Source organism: Leucopleurus acutus (assembly GCF_964270905.1).
Source record: "Leucopleurus acutus genome assembly, chromosome: 4".
In the NCBI taxonomy this organism is placed as follows: Eukaryota; Metazoa; Chordata; class Mammalia; order Artiodactyla; family Delphinidae; genus Leucopleurus; species Leucopleurus acutus.
This window is the reverse complement of record NC_139146.1, coordinates 29,556,687-29,581,462: the sequence shown is the minus strand read 5'-3', so window position 1 is coordinate 29,581,462 and position 24,776 is coordinate 29,556,687. Positions and strand designations below refer to the sequence as shown.

General features: G+C 36.9%; 1 protein-coding gene across 1 annotated transcript in view; it reads left to right on the top strand.

The window, feature by feature from the left end:
* The first annotated feature begins 5,405 nt into the window (after window positions 1-5,405).
* ENPEP (glutamyl aminopeptidase) overlaps window positions 5,406-24,776 on the top strand; it is a 104,948-nt gene continuing 85,577 nt past the window's right edge. Inside the window, exons 1-3 of the mRNA XM_082838529.1 lie at window positions 5,406-6,298; window positions 20,417-20,558; window positions 22,809-22,940. Coding sequence (XP_082694655.1) covers window positions 5,673-6,298; window positions 20,417-20,558; window positions 22,809-22,940 — 900 coding nt within the window. The 5' untranslated portion in view covers window positions 5,406-5,672. The remainder of the gene's footprint in view (window positions 6,299-20,416; window positions 20,559-22,808; window positions 22,941-24,776) is intronic.

Genomic DNA, 24,776 nt, shown 5'->3' with positions numbered 1-24,776 from the left:
ATTCACTCTGTTATACAACAGCAACTAACACAACATTTTAAAGCAATTATACTCCTAAAGATGTTAAAAAAATTAATGTGGTAATAAAGAAATTTTCAAACCAAACAGTCAGTGCTAATAAATAAAAATTGGAAAATTACAGGCCTTTCCCCTGAAAGAAATAATATTACTTAAGATGAAGAATGGGTCTAATAGAATTTTTGTGCGGAACGAGATCCAAAATCACCATTACTAGTATAATTCACTTGGATTCTTTGTGGGATAAAAGAACATTGGTTGAGATATTTTCTCTACACCAACATTATTTTTGCAGACTTCTGCAGATAGGAGAGGAGAGAGAAGAAAATATTGCCAAGAATTTTGACAATACAAAAGGCTGAAAGGAAATGTTGAATGAATTAAGCATTTCAGGGAGTTTTAAAACTCAGAATATAGAGCTATTGTTTAGTGCACTGAGAAAATTGATAATTTTGAAATTCTTAGAACAGAAATCTAGACTATATTATCACTATTATTTTTCTTCTGCTGTTTCTATGTCCTGCCACTGTCTCCCAACGTATTATTGCACATTAGGGAACCCAATATAAAAGCAGTTTAAAATTATAGAAATAATAAAAATCCTTTCATTTTATTTTCTTTGCTTTTCTGAATATTTTCAAAACTTCTATTGATACATTCTAAGAACAAAGCAGGGGTTTACACACATGTCTTTACGAGTATTTATTAACATTTCTTTTAATGTCCACATTTTAAAGTTTATCCTAGAATTCCTTATCCAGTAAATATTTGTTGAAAAGTAAATATTTATTGAGTTAATATATATTTTTTGAGTGGTTGAATATTTACTGAATGACTGAAAGGCAAATGAATGAACAGTGGCTCACAGACACTTTTTCAGAGGTAGGTAAAGTACACCAATTCTACCTAGAGCCATCCAAATGAGAAACAGGAATGTGATTCTTGCTTGTGGCTTATGAAACCCTGGTGCCCACGGACTATGTAGGTGGGGAATATCATCAGCACAGTCTGTGTGTCCAGAAAAGCCTACAGAAGGATTCTCAAATCAGTCTGGAAACAACAAAAATAGAGAAGACATAAACGTTTTCTTTTTCTTTTTTTTTTTTTTTGCGTACACGGGCCTCTCACTGTTGTGGCCTCTCCCGTTATGGAGCACAGGCTCCGGACGCGCAGGCTCAGCGGCCATGGCTCATGGGCCCAGCCGCTCCGCGGCATGTGGGATCTTCCCGCACCGGGGCACGAACCCGTGTCCCCTGCATCGGCAGGCGGACTCTCAACCACTGCGCCACCAGGGAAGCCCTGTTTCATTTATTTTTATTTTTTATTGAATTATGTTTGAATGTATTTTGGAAGTTTATTCTCATCAGTTTCTCTGAAAATGTTTCTTCCCCTCCTCTTTCTTACCTCTTGACCCTCTTCCTCACTCTTTTCCTCCTTGTCTTCCCTACTGTGTAGTTCCTCTTATTGTGTTATCATTGGACAAATTCATCATTATCAACCAACAAAAGTTAGATGTGGCCTGATGAACACTTTCTGCCTGACATCTGCAGCTATTTTCAGCTCTTGGAAAAAGTCAGAAGAGATCACTTAGGTCTTAAGACCAACTGAACGTTTTAAAACAGTTGCTGAGACCACACAAAAGATGACGAATAGAAAATAAAATAAAATATAATTGACCAGGATCACAATGAACATTGCCAATATGGATTTAGAATGCATGGTCGTCCAAATCAAATGCAATGGTACTCTCCTTTTGTAATTCCAACTAAACCTTTAAAGTTTGGAAATACTTGGATTGACCATGGGGTTTATAGAATTGACATGGTTGATAATTGAGACCCTGTGGCAAGATGGAAAGAAACTCATTCTGATTCTCCCTGTTCCTTATATAATATAGCCCAATTTGCAGATTCTGCTTCTTCTATTGTGATTCTAGCTTGCCATTTTTGTTTTTTCTCCTGAACCATTCAGCTATGATCAACTAATAGGAGTGAAGAGCCAGTCAAATAATCACATTGTGGTGTTAGTTATTGACATTTCTGGTGATGCTCTGAGTTCTCTGGTCAGCCAATAGCACCCCATGTACATAGAAGGGTATGTGTAATTCCTGAGACTTAACAGAAGAGCTTTAAACTGCAGCTCCAAGTGAAAAAGGGAGGTATGTGCTGTGTATTCAGTAGTATGGTGGGTCTCCTGCATCAATCTACCTGCTGTGGGAAGAATTAGCCAGGAAGTGCCTTATCTTCTCAAGATCAGGAACGATTTTCAAGTCCTCACCTCCAGGGAACTTCTTTCTAGTCATTATTGCAATTTGAACTGAATTTATTTTATCTCAACATTTCTGGCATATTATGCCCACTAACCCTTCCCATTCTGGATTCTTGGTGTTCTTTTTCCTCCTTTTTATTTATACATTCGTTTGTTTATTCAAAAAGCAATCAATGAACATTTATTGAGTGTCCTATATGGGAGAGATATTGGATTGGTACTTGGGTACAAGATGGTAATAATACACATTGTCAAAAGCTATGGGGGAGTGTGGTTTATGATCTGCAGTGAATGGCCGTGCATTCACTCCTCTGGCTTGAACCTACATGGAAACTGACCAGAGGCAGCCTTTCCAAAGCAGTTACATGTAATGTAGATTTTTCAACATAAGATTAATCAATATAAACTGTTTAACTAGGTGAGTGCCTATGATGGTTCCTTGGTCTCATTATAGGAGTTGATTCTGTGTGTGTGTGTGTGTGTGTGTGTGTGTGTGTGTGTGTGTGTGTATGTGTGTGTGTGTGTGTGTGTGTGTGTGTGTGTGTCCTGCCAGTGGCTGCCTTGACCTTCACTGTGGATTAGATCTGGAACAAGGGCTTTCAAGATCAAGAGCCCCCTGCCACAGACTCAGTGTTCCAGTGTCAGGGAGAAGGACAGCAAGAACTGCTGCAATGGAGTGCAGCATTACCAACTATGAAAGCTGGGGCTTTATATTTAGTAAACCCTAATATGGTGACCCTAAATGTGTTTAGTGCACAGGCTGGCTCTGCTACTCCCACTTGTCTGGCTGGACGTTTTACCTCTATCACCTCAGGCAACCCTAATATGCTGACATGGATAAGATGTGATGCCCTTCACTGGATACAGGCGGCTCTTTTAGGTTGGTACTAATAAAATGCTGTGGTTGGGCCTTAGACTAAAAATTTATGCACGTGTTCACACACACACACACAAAGTACATGGATTTAAGGTATTTTATTTCTGCTAGCAAAGAATTGCATTTATCTATAAATAATGAACCCCTTATGGTGGAATTTCAGGTAAAACAGGAGAGATATTTGATAGCAGGTGGCCATTCTCAAACCCCCTTAAGTGCACCTTATTCCAAAGGTCTATTATCTTCTTTGTTCAGTTTAGTGCAAACATGGGACCTGGTGATAAGACTGCTGTCTTTCTAGACAAAATTGAGTTTAAGAGTTTTATATATGTTTGCCTTAGCTGAGATTTTTAAAAAATGCTTCCAGTTTAATATAATTTTATGTACATTCTTCAAAATCCTTTTCTTTTTCATTTTTTTCAGTAATTATGCTGAGATAAATTTGATCCACACTTTCCTTTTAATTTATGTTCCTTTTAATTTAATTTAATTTTCCTTTTAATCCACACATTAAAATGTTTGCCCTGTGAAACATTTAGTGAAACATCAGATGGTATTTCTGATAAAAAAGGGATTTCAAGGCTAAAGTTCATAAAGTTGATTTACCAAAATTAAACATACTATGATTAAAGTTTAGGATTACTTCAGAATGTGAAATTAATAAACAAGATGAACCTATGATTTAGAAAAATATAACCCTCTTGCCTTTCATTTATTTCTCTTACTACTATTTTATGAGAAAACAATAGAAATGCGTACAGCAAAGTCGACCCTTTCATTCTTAAAATCTTCTCTTTTTATCCGTGTGTTTAATTTATAACTTGGAACAGTTTAAAGTAGGATTTTTCAGAGTGTGGGAACACAAGACCCTCAAAAGGTATCTCACCAAACAAACTCTCTCATCAACTAAATATAGAAATCACACAATAGTATATCCTATCTAGGAGATTCACAGTGTGATGGTAGTGCCATCTGGAAGCTCTGGAAGAATGGAAAGTAGTGAAAGAATATTCTTAACTCTATCTACCGCAGCACTGCCTGCTTTGCAATTATATCTATTAATATTATCCATGGATTGCACTTTGGGAAATATTGACCAAGTTTTTCATGGTTACTTAACCCTTAAACATTTTTCCTCTTCAGAGAACAGAGGCAGTATAGTTAGATATTTGGATTTTGGACTCAGATAACCTGAGTTCAAGCTCCAATGCTGTGACCTTGAGCAAATGACTTACCTCTTTGAATGTCAGTCCTTCCACCTCTAAAATGGGCATCATAATAGTATCAGTCTCATAGAGTTGCTGGTAAGTCTTAAATGATAACTTCTATGAAGTACCTAGCATAGTGCCTGGCATACAGAAAGCTCTCTAATTTTTTATATTTATGATTGTACTGCTACTATTAGAGATGGCTTGGATGTATACATCTTAGCTACTCATAAACGTGGAAGTCATTATTGTGATTTCTATCATCTTGAGCTTTTCATTCAGAGGCAATAGGTTTGGGCAAATAACAGATCTTTCAACAGCCAACTTTGCATCTGGAATCTCCTCCAAACCTCATCTACCACACTCTAGGCTAAAGAATTCAATCTCACTTAGATGAGATTATCTAAGAGTTTAGTTATTTAACCTAACAAGTTAATCAAGTTTATCTTCCTTGTCCTTCTGTCCTTCCAACCCATTACTTTTCTGTCTCTCTTTTTTCTTCTTATGCTTTTGAGCTCCAGTACTGCTTTGACTAATTTATGTTTCCTTTTCTCTTTCATCCAGCATCAACTGAACTGATTTAGGGTGACCTGGCCATGTTTTACTAATCCAATTCAACAAATATTTACTCACTACCTAAGTGGTCCTTGAATTTATGTATCACTCTGTGCACGGAACTCCAGGACCTGACTTTGGCAAAAGGCAGAATCTGAATGTTTACATAAGATGAGGAAAAAGAATGAAAAGAAAACACAGCTACCTAAAAAATAGCTGAGATGCAAAAAGCCCTTTGGTTAGGAGAGAGAGACTGCGCACACAACAGGAAGAAGCCACAGACTCAGTGGCAAAGGGTGAGATTTTCCATCACAAGCACACCTCTTCCCAAACGTTCTCTCCTCGAAAGCTGCTGACAGAGCTTTGGCAAAGGATCATCCTCCCACTGGCTGATAAGCAAAGCCCTGTTTTATATTTAACTCACTCCAGTAGGAGGGGTGGAGTGGGGGATGCGTTGTTTGTAAGAGGAGCCGTGACAATATTCTCGTCAGTCCTCTTCCTCCAGCTCAGCTCCTCTTCTGGAGTCCTTACCCCACCCCCTTGATTCCACATTCATCCTTGAGTGTCTAGTGGGAACGTGAAGGGAGAGGAAAAGATTCAAGCAGCCAGAGAGAGAGAGGTGTGGGAAAGGCGAAAGCAGGCTGCCAAACCAGGGAATTCCTTCCAATTGAAAAAGGAAGACTGCTGACGTTAGTTAGTTAAATTTAACAACCTTTTATGTGTAACATTTGACTTTGGAAACAAAAATGATCTTGGAGGAGGGAGAAGGCTCTAAAAGATACTGCATTAAAAGGAAACATGTGGCCATTATCTGTGCGGTGGTGGTGGGTGTCGGATTAATAGTAGGACTTTCCGTGGGCTTGACCAGATCGTGTGACTCTACCGACGGAGGACAGGGCACAACCCAGGCTCCTTCCCACAGGCCTCCCACTTCGAGCCCTCCACAGGACCAGGGGGTCTGCCCTGCCAGTGAAGATGAAAGTGGAGGCTGGAAAGATTTCAGGCTGCCGGACTTCATCAACCCAGTGCACTACGACCTGGAGGTGAAGCCCCTGTTGGAGGAGGACACGTACACGGGCAGCGTGCACATCTCCATCAACGTGAGCTCACCCACCCGGAACCTGTGGCTACACCTCCGGGAGACGAGGATCACCCAGCTCCCGGTGCTGAGGAAGCCCTCTGGGGAGCAGGTGAAAGTCAGGCGGTGCTTCGAATACAAAAAGCAGGAGTATGTGGTAGTGGAGACAGAAGAAGAGCTTGCACCCAACGGTGGCAAGGGTCTCTACCAGTTGACCATGGAGTTCGCCGGCTGGCTGAATGGCTCGCTCGTGGGGTTTTATAGAACAACATACGTGGAGAAAGGACAAATCAAGTAAATTTTTAAATTTTTTTTGCTTTATTTCTCCAAAGCTGTATATTTGCTTTCCATTTCTTCTCCTTCCCTTTCCTTTCCACCTTTCAATTATATTGATGGCCTGATCTTTATCTAAACTTGGTTTCATTTCTGCCTGTTCATCTGGGAAGCAAAAATTTTTGCCCATTTATATTTTCAAAGCCTACCACAAAATTTGAAAGTATTGAATGAGCTGCATGGAGTCTAAAAAATCAGTGTAAGTCCTTTATTTCATCAGGAAAAATCATAATATACTGCATTCTATCCTTAATATTTACATGAACTACCTCAAACTTTAAAAATACATGTGTCTGGTAAATTTCACTGGTGATATTCTTGCGCTATGTGGCAATGATTTTAAAGTGAACTTTTAAAATTATATCACACTAAATTTAAGTGAAAATCAGTAAATATCAATTATAATTTTGTCTGTTTTATTGGAGAAGAAACATTGAGAGTATGTAAAATTCACACAATTGTTTTTGTGTTTTCATTTAGGAAGGAAGGTAGGACTATGTCTTTTTAATCTCATATGGCCAGAACTATGTTTTACAGATAAGCTTTCAATAAATACTCATTGAGTCCATACATTAGTGGTAGCACACGGATAACTCTTCAGGCTTATTATCTATCATGCAGTATGCAATGGTTATGCTAAGCCTTAAGCAATTAAGAACATAAATATATCCCCCACACACAGCCCTCCTAGTATACATGTATATATACTTGCATTCCCTGAGTCTAGCCAAATGGTTACTTGCCTTGTCGCTCAATCAGAGGCTATTACTAGAGCTTTGTCAAAGGCATAAACTCTCTCAATGAACTCAAAAAACCTTCACTCTGTGGCTGTGGTCCTTGCATCAGAGAGGAAGGCTACACCTGAGGTAACACTGAACTTGAAACTGCTTTGACCTTTGCCTACTTAGATTCTGAACAAGTAAATGATTAAGAAACCTTATATCACTGTTCAGAGTGAGACTGAGGCCAGCCCTCTGTATATTCCTTTCCTATGTTGTTTTAAGCATTTTATAGAGCAAAGCAAATCTTTTGGTCAGAATTCTTCCAATTGTTTGTCAGAGAGACCCAGGGATTAAAATAAAATATTATACGTTCTTATCTCACTGTGTAGTACAGCAATAAACTGAGTAGAAATGATAGTCTGAAAAAATATTTGGAGGGATCATGTTCATATAGATACTGTATCTTAATATTACTTGCAAAAAACAAGCTTCTTTATTGTTTACATATTCTTTCTGTTTATAAAAATTACAAATGTTGAAAGCATAGAAAATTTATAAAAAGGAAAAAAAGAACCTATAAATAATTTCACCACCCAGTGGTTAGCCCTGTTAAAACACTAATGTATATTCTAAATTTTTTTAGGTAATCAAAATTGTAATTATATTATGTCTACATATCTCTCTGTCCATATACCTTTTAACTGAATATACTGTAAGCATTTCCCTTTGTTAAATATTTTCAAGAATCTGATTTTAAAGACTGTGCAATATTTCACTGCATGAATGCAGTTATTTTTTTAAAACCAATTCCCTAATGTTGGACATTCAAGTAGCTTCCAGTGTTTTATTACTATAAGCAAGTCAGAAAGAACATAGTTGTAAGTACCTAAGTGTGTATCTGTTTATTTTCTCATGTTAGGATATAGTCCGAAAAATAGAATTGCTGGGTCAAAGGGTACAAATATGTCAAGAAACATGTAACATTTATTTTGTTTAATTATTTCATAAATAAGACACATTCACTACAGAAAACTTGAGAAACAGAAAATTATAAGAAAAAAAATCCATCTAAAAGTCCATCACTCAAGCATAGTCATTGTTAGCAGTTAGGCAGACATTCTTCTAGTTATTTTTTCTGGATACAGATAAACATGGCATTATTATGCTGTATATAGTATTGTGTAACATGTTTTTACAATATATCAACACTTTAACATATAATTTGGTATTCTTCCACAAATGACTTAATGGATATATGATAGCCCATTGTACCAATAAAATGTAATTCATTCAACTTTCCCATTAGATTTGGGCACTTAAATTGCTTCTACTTTTTTACCTATAAACACCTATAAAATGTAATGAACAGCCTTATAAAAAACTATGAATAGTATTTTCTAATATTTCTATAGGAAATTTCTTAGGAAATTGGCTCAAACTACCCATGTACGAGTGCATGCATGTGTGTGTATATATACACACATCTACACATATATAACACATGTGCATGCACATGTGTATATGTGTGTATCTCCAAACTGACTTTCAAAAATATGTCCCAAATTACATTTCCACAAACAATGAATGAAAGAACTTATTTCTCTGAGCCTTACTAACGATAAGATGATTTTTTTAAGTGTTTGCAATTTGGTAAAGGAATAATACTCTAAAGAATATCTACTTTCAAGAGATTCTAAAAATATGTTAGTGTAAAGTGAAAACAAGTCAAAACTTTTAAATGATTATTGCTGAGTTTAAAACTGCTTTTTGGGTTGTGAAAAGAACAGAAATTGCATCTGGGTAAAGCCATCAAAATACTTTATAAAATTCTATACACTACAGGAAGGCCAAAAAATATGGAACACAGTTCCATTAATAAGTTTCTGTTATATATTTTATAAATACAAAAAATTACTATATGCTAAAATATATATTATTCATTCTAACTCTTTGGATTATTTTACTGTATGAGTTAGTTTTATGATAAGATATATACTTGAGAGATGACATTCTGAAACTTAGCTGTCTTAGTTGCTAAAATACTCAGAAATACTAAGTGACGCAAGGTTGGGGAGGAAGGCTGGTGCTCAATTAGGCTCCCATGGAGGACTGGTGTCACCAGGTTTGTCTGTTTTCATTGGTAGCAGATGAGGCTCTTACATTACACAGGATGCAGCCAGTTTTGCACTGCACACATGGTTTTGGAATGGTTCTGGAACATAATAACCTCATTTAGGCTCAATGGAATACTTTTTGTTTTTCTTATTCTGAAATATTTCAAGCATATGAGAAAAGTGCATTGTTTTCTTTCAAGCCTGTGAATAACATTTTGACAGTGCAGGCCTCTTTACTGGGTCTCATCTACAGAGTGCAGAGGAGGGCCACAAGCATGAGTTCAGGGGGAAGAGCACCGTCCTTTCAGATTATAGAGTGAACTTTGTAATATTTGATGCTCATGCAATTTCAAATGCCATCAGAGTAATACATTTTATGTACACCATCAAGATTATACTTTCCAACCCTTCTGCTTTATTGTAAAATTAACTCCAGGATTGAGTATATGCGGTATGGGATATGACCGTCGCAACCACAGTGCAAATAAACATTAGTGCACTCAATAGTAGCCAAAATTACTTGATTTCTGTAAATACAACTGACACTTGAACTTCACGGAGAAGAGACAACTATCTGAGCTTCTTTCCCTCAAAATTCAGAGGCAAATGGAGACTTGGAGAAGGTAGAGCAAGTTTAGAGTTCCCTAGCCATAATAACCGTATCATCTCACCGGGGAGACAGCTATAGTGAGGGTCAGGAGAAGGAAGTTTGGGAAACTTAACAGTCACTTTTCCTACTCTCTGGTCTGTTCCTTCGGGTCTGAGGAAAACTACTTCGAAGGATTGGAACCTTTGGAATGTTTTCCTGCCCACACCACCAAACCACTTCAACACTCCTTCTCAATAGTTATGTAGGATTTCCAGTTGTTCTCAGAGTTCCCCTCTACTCACATCTCCGAAGTATATAACAATATTCTCTCCTCTCCAAGGTTCAGCATTTCCTTCTCTGCATTTGGATTGCTCTTACACAGCATTTCCTAATTATCTGTTCCAGAGAGTTCTAGTTGCATGGGATATTAATAGATACTGTCAGAAAAATGCAAGGGAGGGATTCTGTGGCCGAATTTCTTTGGGAAATAATACTAACAAAATTATGTTAAAGTTTTTTAAACTTTAAAGTTTTTTTAAAATGGTGGGACTTTTCAGAGACTTTTATATGATAATGTTCATTATGAACCTCTAGAAGCTGCCATAGTATGTAGTTTCCCAACTGCATGAGACTGTGGAACCTTCTGTGGGTCCCTGAGAGTAGGGTCCCTGAGAGTAGGGTCCCTGTGTCTCTCTTGTTCACTACCTAGCACACAGAGAGAACTTAATGAGTATTAAATGAATATATAGAAATTTTCATATAGGCTCACACACTAGTGTCCTCTGGAACATGCTGGGACATGCTGCATCGCCACAGCCCCTTTCCCATAGAGGAATCCAATTTCCACCAATGACAGCTCCACCTTCCCACTCAGTCAGGATGGAAAACTTCCCATGGTTCCTTTTCTCCCCGTCTTGTCAAAGGCAAGAGAAGTCAGTAGAATCTTTTTTTGACTTAGGAATGCAGTCTTCATACTTTAAGGACTGAGAACCATTGGAACTGACAGGAATTGCAAGAAGAATTTAAAAGAGGGACACATGGTTTCTGGTTTGGGTTTTCTGGGTTTTTACAGCATTGCTGGGATTGAAGTTGAATTTTGATGTAATGGTGGGATTTCAATAGGCAGAGGCAAGCAAGAAGGTAAAAAGCAGGCAAACAGGAAAGGCATTAGGTCAAAAAAGCATAGTCGGGAGAAGAAATAAGTTTGTAGGAGAGGTTTATATGAAGAGGCTAGCTAGAGATAACTCTCGAAAACCCACAGGAAAAAAAAAAGTAAGGATATTTAATGACAGGCATTATGCAGGAAAAGTTAACCAATGACTATTTACATGGGGAGGAAAGAACTAAATCTGTACATGAGTATATGAGAGACACTGCAGTTATCCAGGAAAGAGAAGACGATGAGGATCAGGTAGGACAGTGATTTCAGGACAGACAGAAGAGAACATAATGGAGAAAATAGCTTGCAGGTAACGCAGTCAGGATTTGAAGACTGACTGGCTGTGGGGAAGAGATGAGTTATAGATTTAGGATGCTCCAGATATCTGATCTGATAGCCCACACCTTTCACTGATATTGAAAATAGAAGAACCAGGTTTAGAAGGGAAGGTCATGAGTTCGGTGGCAGATGTGTTGAATGCCTGTCAGACATCTAGGAAGAGATGTCTAGTAGGCATTTGGATAATTAAATCTGAAGCACAAGGTTAGGGCTTGTGATAAAGATTTAGCAGTTAAGTGGAAACAGAGCAGAAATCATTGAGAAGGTCATAATTAAGTGTGTGTGTGTGTGTGTGTGTGTGTGTGTGTGCACGTGTGTGTGCATTATATCCTCACACACAGATATGTATACTCATTTGTAGTTTTGATCTTGAAATTTTAATTGTATGTCAGTTTATTCATTATATTGATATGTCGAGCTATCAGTATGCCCATTATCAACAAAGAACAGCTTCAGCAGGGGTGTCTTGTTTACTTGTTGCAGGATGCATAGTAATTTCCTTTATTTTGGAAGCAAGGAAACAATAAGAAATTTTACTTGACCTTGAGTATCCTCTGCATAGAAAAAAAGCATTTGGAAAATAAATTTAAATAATTAATTGGTTCAAACCACCATAAAAATAGGTTGGAGGGGCTTCCCTGGTGGCGCAGTGGTTGAGAGTCCGCCTGCCGATGCAGAGGACACGGGTTCGTGCCCCGGTCCGGGAAGATCCCACATGCCGCGGAGCGGCTGGGCCCATGAGCCATGGCCGCTGAGCCTGTGCGTCCGGAGCCTGTGCTCCGCAACGGGAGAGGCCACAACAGTGAGAGGCCCGGGTACCGCAAAAAAAAAAAAAAAAATTGGTTGGAGTTTGAATAATCTAGATGGGTTGTCTTGCACTGATCAGCTCCTCTACTGAATTCTGGAACCCTTTACTAGTCTGCAAAGATACTTCATTGTGGCTGCCTCGCCTGCATCAGCAGTCTTTCATTTAAGTTTTTCACTCAGACCTTGCTGTTTATTTTTCTGGCTCAAGATATTAAACTGCTGAACACAGCCTGAGAGTCTTCATTGGAAACAGTACGCCAGATGATTTATGAGGTAATCAAGTAGTTGGTTTTTTTAAAGTTGATTCAGAGTGAACGGTTGGTGCTTGCAATCATTACTTCCTCTCTCTTCAGCGTTCTCTAAGGTCAGCTTGATCTGATGCACTCAGAGAAGTCAGAGGAATGCCTTCCCTTTTGTAAATTAACAAGCTACACAGAATTATACTTTTAATGTGCTGGGTCTAGTAAGTGACTTACAACACAGAGAGGCCCCTATGTAAAAATGGTTTACCTCAGCACATTTGCCTGGCATTATAATTATTTAGGACATACCCAAGAGTTACTCCTGAACATACTGTGAGATTAGCCAGGCCTTTTCCATTAATTTGCAAACCAATTCATCTAACTTTAAAAAGAAGTTTTAATCACTGAATAAAACCTCCCCAAAGAAGTTGTGATCTAAAATGGTTTTGTACTGCTATCTCATATACGTTGTTTTCAAATCTGCATATATTTAGAAAACTTTAGTAACTCTGGATGGAATTTAGCATATACAAATAGGGCCTTTTTAAATAATTGAAGTATAGTTGATTTATGGTATTATATTAGTTTCAATATTTTTATAGATTATACTCCATTTAAAGTTACTATAAAATATTAGCTATATTCCCTGTGCTGTACAATATATCCTTGTAGCTTATTTATTTTATACATAGTAGTTTGTACCTCTTAATCCCCTACCACATCTTGCCCCTCCCCCCTTCCCTATCCCCACTGGTAACCACTAGTTTGTTCTCTGTATCTGTAAGTCTATTTCTGTTTTGTTATATTTGTTTGTTTATTTTTTAGATTCCACATATAAGTGATAACATACAATATTTGTCTTTCTCTGTCTGACTTATTTCATTAAGCATAATACCCTTCAGGTCTATGCATATTATTGCAAATGGCAGACTTTCATTCTTTTTTATGGCTGAGTAATATCCATTGTATACATAGATACTACATCCTCTTTATCCATTCATTTGTTGATGGACACTTAGGTTGCTTCCATATCTTGTCTATGAACATTGGAGTGCATGTATCTTTTCAAATTAGTGTTTTCATTTTTTTTCCAGATAGATACCCAGGACTGGAACTGCTGGATTATATGGTAGTCCAATTTTTAGTTTTATGAGGAACCTCCATACTGTTTTCCATAGTGACTGTACCAATTTGCATTCCCACCAACAGTGTACCAGGGTTCCCTTTTCTCCACATCCTTACTAACATTTATTATTTGTGTTTTTTGATAAAAGCCATTCTGACAGGTGTGAGGTGATATCTCACTGCTTTGATTTACATTTCTCTGATGATTAGTGATGTTGAGCATATTTCTGTGTGCCTGTTCCCCATCTGTATGTCTTCTTTGGAAAATTGTCTATTCAGGTCTTCTGCCATTTTTATTCAGGTTGCTCATTTTTTGGGTATTGAGTTGTATAAGCTGTTTATATATTATGGATATTAACCCCTTACTGGTCATATCATTTGCTAATCTTTTCTCCCATTTCATAGGCTGTCTTTTTGTTTTGTTGATGATTCCCTTTGCTGTGCAAAAGCTTTTAAGTTTAATTAGATCCCATTTGTTTATTTTTTATTTTGTTTCCTTTGCCTTAGAAGACAGATCTAAAAATATATTGCTACAATTTATGTGAAAGAGTGTTCTGCCTATGTTTTCTTCTAGGGGTTTTATGATTTCTGGTCTTACATTTAGGTCTTTAATTTATTTTGAGTTGATTTTTGTATATGGTGTGAGAAAATGTTCTAATTTCATTCTTTTACATGTAGTTGTCCAGGTTTCTGAGCACCATTTATTAAAGAAACTGTCTTTTCCCCATTGTATATTCTTGCCTCCTTTGTCATAGATTAATTGACTATAAGTGCGTGTGTTTATTTCTGGGCTCTCTGTTCTGTTCTATTGATCTACGTGTCTGATTTTGTGCCAGTATCATACTGTTTTGGTTACTGTAGCTTTGTAGTCTGAAGTCTGAAGCCAGAGAGTGATATCTCCAGCTTTGTTCTCTTTTCTCAAGATTGCTTTGGAAAATCGGGGTCCTTTGTGGTTCCATATGAATTTCAGGATTATTTGTTCCAGTTTTGTGAAAAACGTCACGAGTATTTTCATAGGGATTGCATTAAATCTGTAGATTGCTTTGGGTAGTGTGGACATTTTAACAGTATCAATTCTTCTAATCCATGAACCTAGGATATCTTTCCATTTCTTTGCATCACCTTCAATTTCCTTCATCAATGTCTTATACTTTTCAGAGTATAGGTTCCTCACCTCCTTGGTTAAGTTTATTCCTAGGCATTTTATTCTTTTTGATATGATTTTAAACAGGATTATTTTCTTGCTTTCTCTTTCTTTTGGTTCATTATTAGTGTATAGACAAAGCAACGGGTTTCTGTATACTAATCTTGTATCTTGCAAGTTTACTGACTTCGTTTATTAGTTCTAATAGTTTTTTAGTGGAGACTTTAGGGTTTTCTCTATATAGTATCATGCAAATAGTGACAATTTTACTTCTTTCTTTCCTATTTGGATGCCTTTTGTTTTTTCTTCTTGTATGATTGCTGTGGCTAGGATCTCCAATACTATGTAAATAATTGACAAGAATGGGCATCCTTGTCTTGTTCCTGATTTTAGAGGAAAAGCTTTCAGCTTTCCACCACTGAGTATGATGTTAGCTGTGGGTTTGTCATGTCTGGGCTTTATTATGTTGAGATATGTTCCCTTTATACCAACTTTAATGAGAGTTTTTATCATGAGTGGATGTTGAATCCTGTTAAATTTTCCTACAGCTGTTGAGATAATCATGTGATTTTTGTGTTTCCTGTTGTTAATGTGGTGTATCACACTGATTGATTTGTGGATCTTGAACCATCACTGCATCCCTGGAATAAATCCTACTTGATCATGATGTCTGATCCTTTTTATATATTGTTGAATTCAGTTTGCTGATATTTCATTGAGGATTTTTATATCTATATTCATCAGAGATATTGGCTTGTAATTTTCTTTTTTTGTAGTATTTTTGCCTACTTTCAGTATCAGAGTAACGGTGGCCTCATGGAGTGAATTTGGAAGTGTTCCCTCCTCTTCAATTTTTTTAGAATAGTTTGAGAAGGATAGATATTAGCTCTTCTCTATATGTTTGGTAGAATTCCCCTGTGACGCTCTCTGGTCCTGGACTTTTGTTTGCTAGGAGGTTTTTTTTAGATCGGTCTGTTCAGATTGTCTATTTCTTCCTGATGCAGTCTTGGAAGATCTTATGTCTCTAGAAATTTATCCATTTCTTCTAGGTTGTCTAAGTTATTGCTTTATTGCTGTTCATAATATTCTCTTTTTTTTTAAATCTCTGTTATATTGGTTGTAATTTCTCCTCTTTCATTTCTTATTTTGTTAATTTGGGTCCTCTCTCTTTTTTCTTGGTGAGCCTGGCTAAACACTTATAAAGTTTGTTTATCTTTCCAAAAAAAAACCAGCTCTTGGTTTTATTGATCTTTTCTATTTTTTTTCAGTGTCTATTTATTTCCTTTCTGATCTTTATTATTTCCTTCTTTCTGCTGACTTTGGGCTCTGTTTGTTCTTCTTTTTCTAAGTCTTTTAGTTGGTAGGTTAGGTTGTTCATGTGAAACTTTTCTTGTTTCTTGAGGTAAGCCTGTGTTGCTATAAATTTCTCTCTTAAAACTGCTTTTGAGGCATCCCATAGATTTTGGATAGTTATGTTTTTATTTCCATTTGTCTCAAGGTATTTTCTAATTTCCTCTTTGATTTCTTGATTGACCCATTAGTTTTTTTTTCTTTCTTTTTTTTTTTTTTTGCGGTACGTGGGCCTCTCACTGTTGTGGCCTCTCCCGTTGCAGAGCACAGGCTCCGGACGCGCAGGCTCAGCAGCCATGGCTCACAGGCCTAGCCGCTCCGCGACATATGGGATCTTCCTGGACCGGGGCACGAACCCGTGTCCCTGCATCGTCAGGCGGCCTCTCAACCACTGTGCCACCAGGGAAGCCCGACCCATTGGTTTTTTAGTAGCATGTTGTTTAGTCTCCACCTGTTTGTGTTTTTCTTGTTTTTCTTCCTGTAAATGATTTCTACTTTCATACCATTGTAGTCAGAAAAAATGCTTGATATAATTTCTATCCTCTTAAATTTGTTCAGACTTGTTTTGTGGCCTAGCACACAATCTATCCTGGAGAATATTGCATGGGTTCTTGAAAAGAATGTGTATTCTGCTGTTTTGGGATGGAATGTCCTGTAGATACATATTAAGTCCAACTGGTCTAATGTGTCATTTAAGACCACTGATTTCTTAATGGTTTTCTATCTGATGATTCTATCTGGATGACTGTCCATTGATGTAAGTGGTGTGATCAAGTCCCCTACTATTATTGTATTATTGTCAATCTCTCCCTTGTCTGTTAATCACACTCATATTCCCAAATTAGTTATCTGGCTTATTTCTGAGGTGTGACTAAATTGAAACATTCTTGCAGAGAGTGACTTTTCCTCTTCCTTTGCCTGGGGAAGAAATCAGAATCCAGAGGAATTCAAAAGAAAAAAGCAGCTGACTAAACATGGGGTTGGAGCCTGGTGGATCTTCTTATAAATCCTTAGTACACTGGGGAAGTGTACAGGCTTCTTTATATTCTGATGCATTTGCAATTCACTACAGTCTACATGTGTTAGAAACTTCAATTGATTAGTTAAACTGTTATCACAAAAACTAATCAGTAATACTGAAGAATAAATTCTTGGCTGGGACTTTTTGGATAACTTTATTTTGAAATAATTTCAAACTTAACAGAACAGTTACAAGAACAATACAAGAAACTCCTAGGAACACTACCAATTGTTTACATTTTGTCCTATTTCCTCTCTCCCCAGCAACCCCATGTCTCTGTCTCTCTCTAGACCTTTAGAGTATATTGAAACATTGTCTTCCTTTACCTCTTCACATTCAATACATATTTCTTAAGTACAGGGACATTTTCTAACATAACCACAGTAATCAGAATCAGAACATTTAACATTGATATGATAATCATCTAATCCACAGTCATAATCAAATTTCATCAATTAACCCAGTATTTTTTTCCCAGTCCAGTATCCAGTTTGGATTCATGCAATGCATTTAATGTCATGCCTTTTTAGACTCCTTTAAACTGGAACAGTCCCTTGCCTTTCTTTGTCTTTCACAACCTTGATATTTTTGAAGAGCACGGGCCAGTTATTTTGAGAATATCCCTCAGTTTTAGTTTGTCTGATTTTCCTCATGATTTAAAAATGCAAGTCAAGCATTTTTGTCAGGAATTTCAGAGAAGTGATACTTAGTCCCTCTCACGAAGTCACATCAGGAGACACGTTATGTTGATCTGTACAATTATTAGTGATCTTTGATTACTTGTTTAAGGCGGTATCCAACACTTTTCTTCATTGTAAAGTTATAATTTTTTTATTTGTAAGTAATTTTCAGAGAAAGCGTTTGAAACTATTCAGATATCCCTTTCCTCAACAAACTTTCATCCACTTTGTTTTGGCATCCACTGATGATTTTCTAAATCCATCATTCCTCCTAAAATTATTAGTAGGCAATCTACTGTAAAGAAGAGCTTTCCTTTGCCCCACTTATTTATTCATATGTTTTATCATGGATTCTTATTTTAATCAATAGTTTATAATTCCATTACTTATTTTGATGTTCCCCCAGATCTGGCCAGGGGTAGTCCCCTCCAGCTGACTTTTGTGTCCTTTTAACTTATTCTTATGATTCTTTGAAAACTTCCTTACTTTCTGGCAAAGCAAGATGTTCCAGGATCATTTTGGACCTTTCTGATCCAGCACTGGAATCAGCCATTTTTATGAAGAGTTCTGGTTCCTTTTATTGGAGAGTGGTAATGGGAACTAGTTGTGCTCATTGCTACAAGCTTGTCATTTCTTCTAGACAAAACTAGGAAATACATGTCTCTGTGTATTTTTATATCCATTTACATATATAGATACATGTGTATGTGAAAAATCATTGAGTATACACTGAACCTGCAGTTACAGTTCAATACCAAGGTCTAGTCTTCCTTTTTTACAAATTTATAACTCTCTTCCCCAGCTGTGAGAAACCTGCCTTCTGCTATCCTCATTTTTTTTTTCATTTGCTCAAGCTTGGGATACAGAAGAGATTGTTTCTGAACTGTTAACTCATGCCACTGCAACAATCCAAATCTAAACCTATTTACTGGAGCTCAATATTGATTTAGTTATTTTTAGGTAAAATTTATATACATTAAATGCACAAATCTAATGGGAACAATTCAATGAATTTTGACAAATGCACACATCTTTGTTAACCACACCCATAAAAAGGTATAGCTTTTTTTTTAACATCTTTATTGGAGTATAATTGCTTTACAATGGTGTGTTAGTTTCTGCTTTATAACAAAATGAATCAGCTATACATAAGGTATAGATTTTTTCAGTCATCCCAGAAAGTTGTCCCCCTCAGTCAACAGTGTCCTAAAAGACAGACCTTTTGCAGTTTTATTTTTTACAGATTAGTTTTTTTGGCTGAGTTTTTAACAACTAATTTTTGTATCCAGAGGGGTTTTAAAAGAAATTCAAAAATATTTTAATTTCTTGTAGTTGGATGTTGACCTATGACATATTATTTTTTATATAAGTTAATGTATATAATGCATCCTTGAACCCAAAGGAAATGAAGACACTTACCATGGCCTCTGCTGACCCCTTACTCCCTCCAGTTCACTGTACTTCAGCTACACTGGACATCTTTCAGGTCTCAACCACATTAAATTCTTTTCCACTCTAGAGACTGTGCACTTGCTGTTCCCTCTGTTAAGGAAACACATTTTCCCTAATCTTCACCTGTCTGGGTTTTTCTCGTCATTCGGATCTCAGCAAACCATCAGCTACTCCAAGAGACTGTCCCTGACTACTCTACCTAATATTGCTCACCACTTTTCCTCATTTTCTGTCACCTCCCCTGTTTCATTTTCTGTATAGCTCTTAACACTCTCCTTATTTATCTATTTATTTATTTATTCTTTGTTATTCCCTCAGAACCTAGAATAATGCCTGGTAGATGTGTGTGTGTGTGTGTGTGTGTGTGTGTGTGTGTGTGTGTGTGTGTGTGTAGAAAGGGGTTCAATTAATATTTATTGGATCAATGAACAATCTAACAATTTGTTATTCTTTATGAAATATGTTCCTTCGTCTCTGAGAATTTTGAAGGATGAAATATTTTCCTTACACAAATTATTAATGAATATAAGTCAACATTTCTTTCCTTTTACACTTTTTACTCTGCTTACTCTTCTAATGAGCAAATGTACAATATCTTACTGTAATATAACTACATGTAAAAAGTTTACATTCATTGATTTGTTTTGAGCAATCACTCAGAAAAAAATATTTCCACTTTGAAATGATGGAAACATTAAACACTAACATTTTAGCTTAATAAGCATTAAGTTAGAGCTATAAAGGAATGCTGTCTCTTTCCAAAAGTGGACTTTAAACCTGGCCAAAGGTTGCTTCACTGGGAGATTGCTCAGGGACTGACTTTGCATGAAAATGAAAACTAAGGGATTTGTCCCTGGTGTAACATAAGTAAGAAAGAATGTACTATTAGGGACAGGAGCTGTGGACTCTGGAATATACTCCTCTACTCAGTGACAGGACACAGCTGTTCACACTCACAAGGACAGGTACAAGCAAGCCTTTGAGTTTGGCTTTGTGTTTATCTACTTGTCGCTTGATGGCTTTAGGATGGAAAGAGTGACAGCTCAGAAACGGATTGATTTTTGCTCATTTAGAGTTCACAGATTTTTAGTTATGGCAACAAAATACCTAACTACTCATATAAAATATCCGAAGCTGTTTCTGAATTTTCATTTATTTGTTAACCTAACAATTCCAGGAAAGACTTTGACAACTATTTGATAGTTTTCTGGATGGAAACTCATTTTAAGAAATGCAGTAGTTATAATTACATAGCTGATTCTTTTCTATAGGAATAGAAACATAGGGGCTATCAGAAGAGGCAACATATATTTTGTTTGTGTGTTTATTTCTAAGGAGCATAGCAGCCACTGATCATGAACCAACAGATGCCAGGAAATCCTTCCCTTGTTTTGATGAGCCCAACAAAAAGGCAACTTATACAATATCTATCGTCCACCCCAAAGAATATAAGGCAATTTCAAATATGCCAGTGGAGGTGAGTATTTTAAATTTTTTAATTTATGCAGATAGTCTGTTTATAATATCAGGTAAATCACCTGCTTTGCTATGAAAGAACCTACTGAATTCTAAAATAAATGTGCTCTAATAGCTTATTTAGAAGCTCAAAAATACATTTGGGCAATCTCTTTTCTTTGATTACTAGACATCTTTAATTCAAGATATCACATTCCAATCAAAACACCATGTTAGGTTTTCTAAGCAAGAATGGATACAGTAGACATACATTAGCTGGGTTCTGCTTAAATGAAAGAAGCCCCTAATCATGACAAATTAAAGGCAAAATAATGGAATTACAGATTTAAAAATATTCAAGGGCCTAGTTACTATTCTTGGTTTTCAGTTGAATATAAACCCAGTTTTTAATATAGGGCTACTACAAAAAATCACCACTTAAATATTGGAATATAGCCACAACTCCAGGAAACACCATGCCTATAGGTATTCTAGTGAACAAGAAGTACTCATTAAATGTTAAAAAAAAAAATAGGCTACAATAAGTTCTGTTTGTATAATTATTAACATGACTCTTTCCTCTGTTACTGAGCCTCCTCTCCAGAATGGGTAACGCAGTTAACTAAAGCATCATTACCTCAAGGTTGAGGTTTATTATTCTTTATACCTTTGACATGTAAAAGGATGAAGCTTGGGGCTTCCCTGGTGGCGCAGTGGTTGAAAGTCCGCCTGCCGATGCAGGGGACACGGGTTCGTGCCCCAGTCCAGGAGGATCCCACATGCCGCGGAGCAGCTGGGCCCTTGAGCCATGGCCGCTGAGCCTGCGCTCCACAACAGGAGAGGCCACAACAGTGAGAGGCCCGCGTACCGCAAAAAAAATAAAATAAAATAAAAGGGTGAAGCTCATCCTTAGATATAACTGTCACCTATCTAATACCAGAAAAGCATTGTGCGTACTTTACAACTCCCATCTTTCTGATCCACTTTGTGAAATATCATCACTGAAATTCATCCTCTTTAATTACAAATATTCCTTGAAAAAGCAAACCAAAGCTTTAAGAAGGTTAAAAAGTAAACTGTTGGTGTAAGCTTATCGACTTTTCTTCTGGTGTCAGACACCTGGGCAATTGGGTTTTGATTGGAGAAGGAAGAGGAAAGGATAAACCTAAACTATGACACTCTAATCCAGAAGACTGGATCAGAATAAAATGCCATCAGAATTTTTTGGCATAGAACAGAGAAAATGAAGGTGGGAGGAGTAAGATGCAAACTTTACTAACCTCTGTTTACAGTTTCCTCACATGACCTTTTTGTTTTGCAGAGTATATACTTCTTCACTTTCACCTAGTTCCAGAAACTAGTCCTGGAAGAAGGTGAATAATCTGGGTCCTTAGGAGATCGAAACTACTACTAGGTTTTTATCATAGAGTAACTTTGCTGGGGCTCCAACTCTTCTCTATAAGCATGTGCACATAACATGCTTGCCTTGCCGATGATGCATCAAGTTCTAGTCTAGCCTCCCTCTCTTAAATCCTTTTTTAAAGCTTTCCACTGTAAAGTGACTCACCGTGTGGCTGCAGGGCATGTGGAAATGTTTAAACAATGGGTAGCAGGAATTAGGCAACTATTCATGGATGAAGTATTAGGACTGATGACTGGCTGAGAGAGGAAGGCAAAGCTGGCATGGACAGAAAACCAGACAGATGGGGTCGGTAGTTGCATGAAGTAATGCAATCCTTCTCTCTCTCCACGGTAACCAAAGCAGTGACTTTAGTGACCATACCCTGGGTCTCAGATGGAGACAACCAGAGATGAAAAAGACAACCTGACATCCTGCTATGCCTGGTACAGCTATTACCCTCTTGCACATAGTCAAATCAGCAAATACCTGCTTAGTTCTTCCTGTGTGCAAGGCACTGAGCACTAGCCTGTTCTTCATTAAGAGGCCACAGTACCTGCTCAAATATTATGGCCAGGATTGTGTGTTTAATGTAGAAAGATAAACTCCTGTCCAGTTTATATCACAAAGTTGTATTTCTCCCTGAGAAACCTCATATGGTATATAGTTCAATCACTCTTTCACAGTACTAAAAATAAAATGAATTTTCCTCTAGTTTTTTTCAACATCACCAGTTAGGGGTAAAATTTCTTTTTACACCTAAGCTTTGACAAAGGACTTCTGACTGGAAAGCTAGGTTTGGAGTAATTTTTTGTTTGTCTTGTCCATGATTGATCTTTTTATAAATAAAAGATTATCTTTTGCTTTCAACAGAAAGAAGAGTCAGTGGATGATAAATGGAATCGAACAACTTTCCAAAAGTCTGTTCCCATGAGCACTTACCTGGTGTGCTTTGCTGTACATCAATTTGACTCCGTAATGAGGATATCAAATAGGGGGATACCTGTGAGTACCATTATATATTTTTTAAATTTACCACCTATGCATTTGTGATTTTACAATTTTTTTGAATAGTTTTTTTTTTTTTCACACAACAGACCGGAAAAGCCCGTTAGTCACCAGGCTCTGTGAGCCTGATGAAACACTGAATAATATAGAAAAATGTAAGCTGAAAGGACCCAGGTGAAAAATAAACAAACAAAACAGCCATAGGAATGGATAGTCTTGAATTATTTAAGGTGAAAATTCACTATAAGTCCAAAGCTAGCTCCTAAGTATATCAGCACAAAGGTATTAAATATTTGCACATGCTTAATTTAGTAAAATGATTGCGTGTATGTGTTTGGGGGTCCCAGATGAAGACCAGAGGGAGAGGAGGAAACCAGAGGGAGATGAAAATCCTTCAAGTAACTAAGCACTGAGGTGTCTGTGGTGCCATTCCAATGTGTAATTCAACATAGGACAACAGCAAAGTATCAAAAAGCATTTTCTAAAAGTGTAAGAAAATATAAATAAGCTTTTTTTAAATCAAAATGATGAACTGAATAATTTTCTTAGAAAAGTAGATTCTAAATTAGATTCTAAATTAGAAAAGTAATTCTAAATACTTTTACCTAATTATTTTTCTCTTTTGGGGGCCCCCAATTTGCTCATGCCCTGAACACTTGCTAAGCTGTCTAACGGTTAGTCTGCCTCTGTGATACATATTATATATATAAAACATTATAATCTTTGCAATGTAATTTTATAAGGAAGAAATCATCGCTCCTACTTTACAGATGAGAAAACTGAAATAATGAGTTTAATTAATTTGCTCAAGATCACCCAACTGGCAAGTGGTGGAGACTCAAATTCCAGATTCTTTTCAAACAATGTGCCCTGCTAAACGTTCTGAAATGTGATATTCTGAAAAATATCTTTACCTCACTGGAGGGGAGAAATGCTCCTCCCTCCACCCCATCTACAGAAGACAGGCAACCAGAGTTTCCCTCCTGCAAAAACCTGTGGGGTTCTTTTCTTCACAACTGAACAGAACCTTGCAGGAGAACTTAAAGGCATCTAATGTGAATGTCAATTCAAGGTAAATTCCACCTCTTTGGCATTTGACTGGCTCCCTACCCATTCACTCTAAATTGAAATCTAGCCCTTAACACCCAAGCACAAATGCTCCAGTACAATTTCCCACTCCAGAGGGAATTACAGGAAAACCACACTACTTATATCTACTTGAAAGTAACATCGGTGGGAACCCACACCAGTCTCACAGTACTACATTCTTAGAGCTAAACAGACAACCTAAGACAAACAGACATATGAGGAAAACAAGCAACATAAAAGAGAAAATCCAAGACCAACAGAAAAGCACAGTGTAAGTAAATAAGAATAGTTAGGGAAACAAAAAAAAAGCCATAAAAAATTAAACATATTCTGACAACACAACCTTTAATTATTACACTCAGAGATTCAAGAAGATATCACCATAAAATAAAAACAGGAAACTATGATAAAACAATCAGCAATAGTAGTCAGAGTTTAAAAAAAATAATCTCCAAAGCATGACCTTGCTCTAACCTCCAGGAATTTGTTGCTAATTCCTTCAAAAACCAGAGCCCAATAAGCGAATAGCTTTAGTTCCTGCCAACTTCTTTGTGTCTTTATCAACTCCATGGAGATGCTTATATTGTTTGAAGCCCTGATACTTCTCGTGGGTTTTCCACTTTTATATTGCAACTATCATTTCTGTTTGTTTGCAGTGGGGGTACATTAAAGCATCAATATTCTGCATGATCTAGAGCCAAAATCTCTATATTACTTGTTCAGCTAAAAAAAAGATTAAGCTAG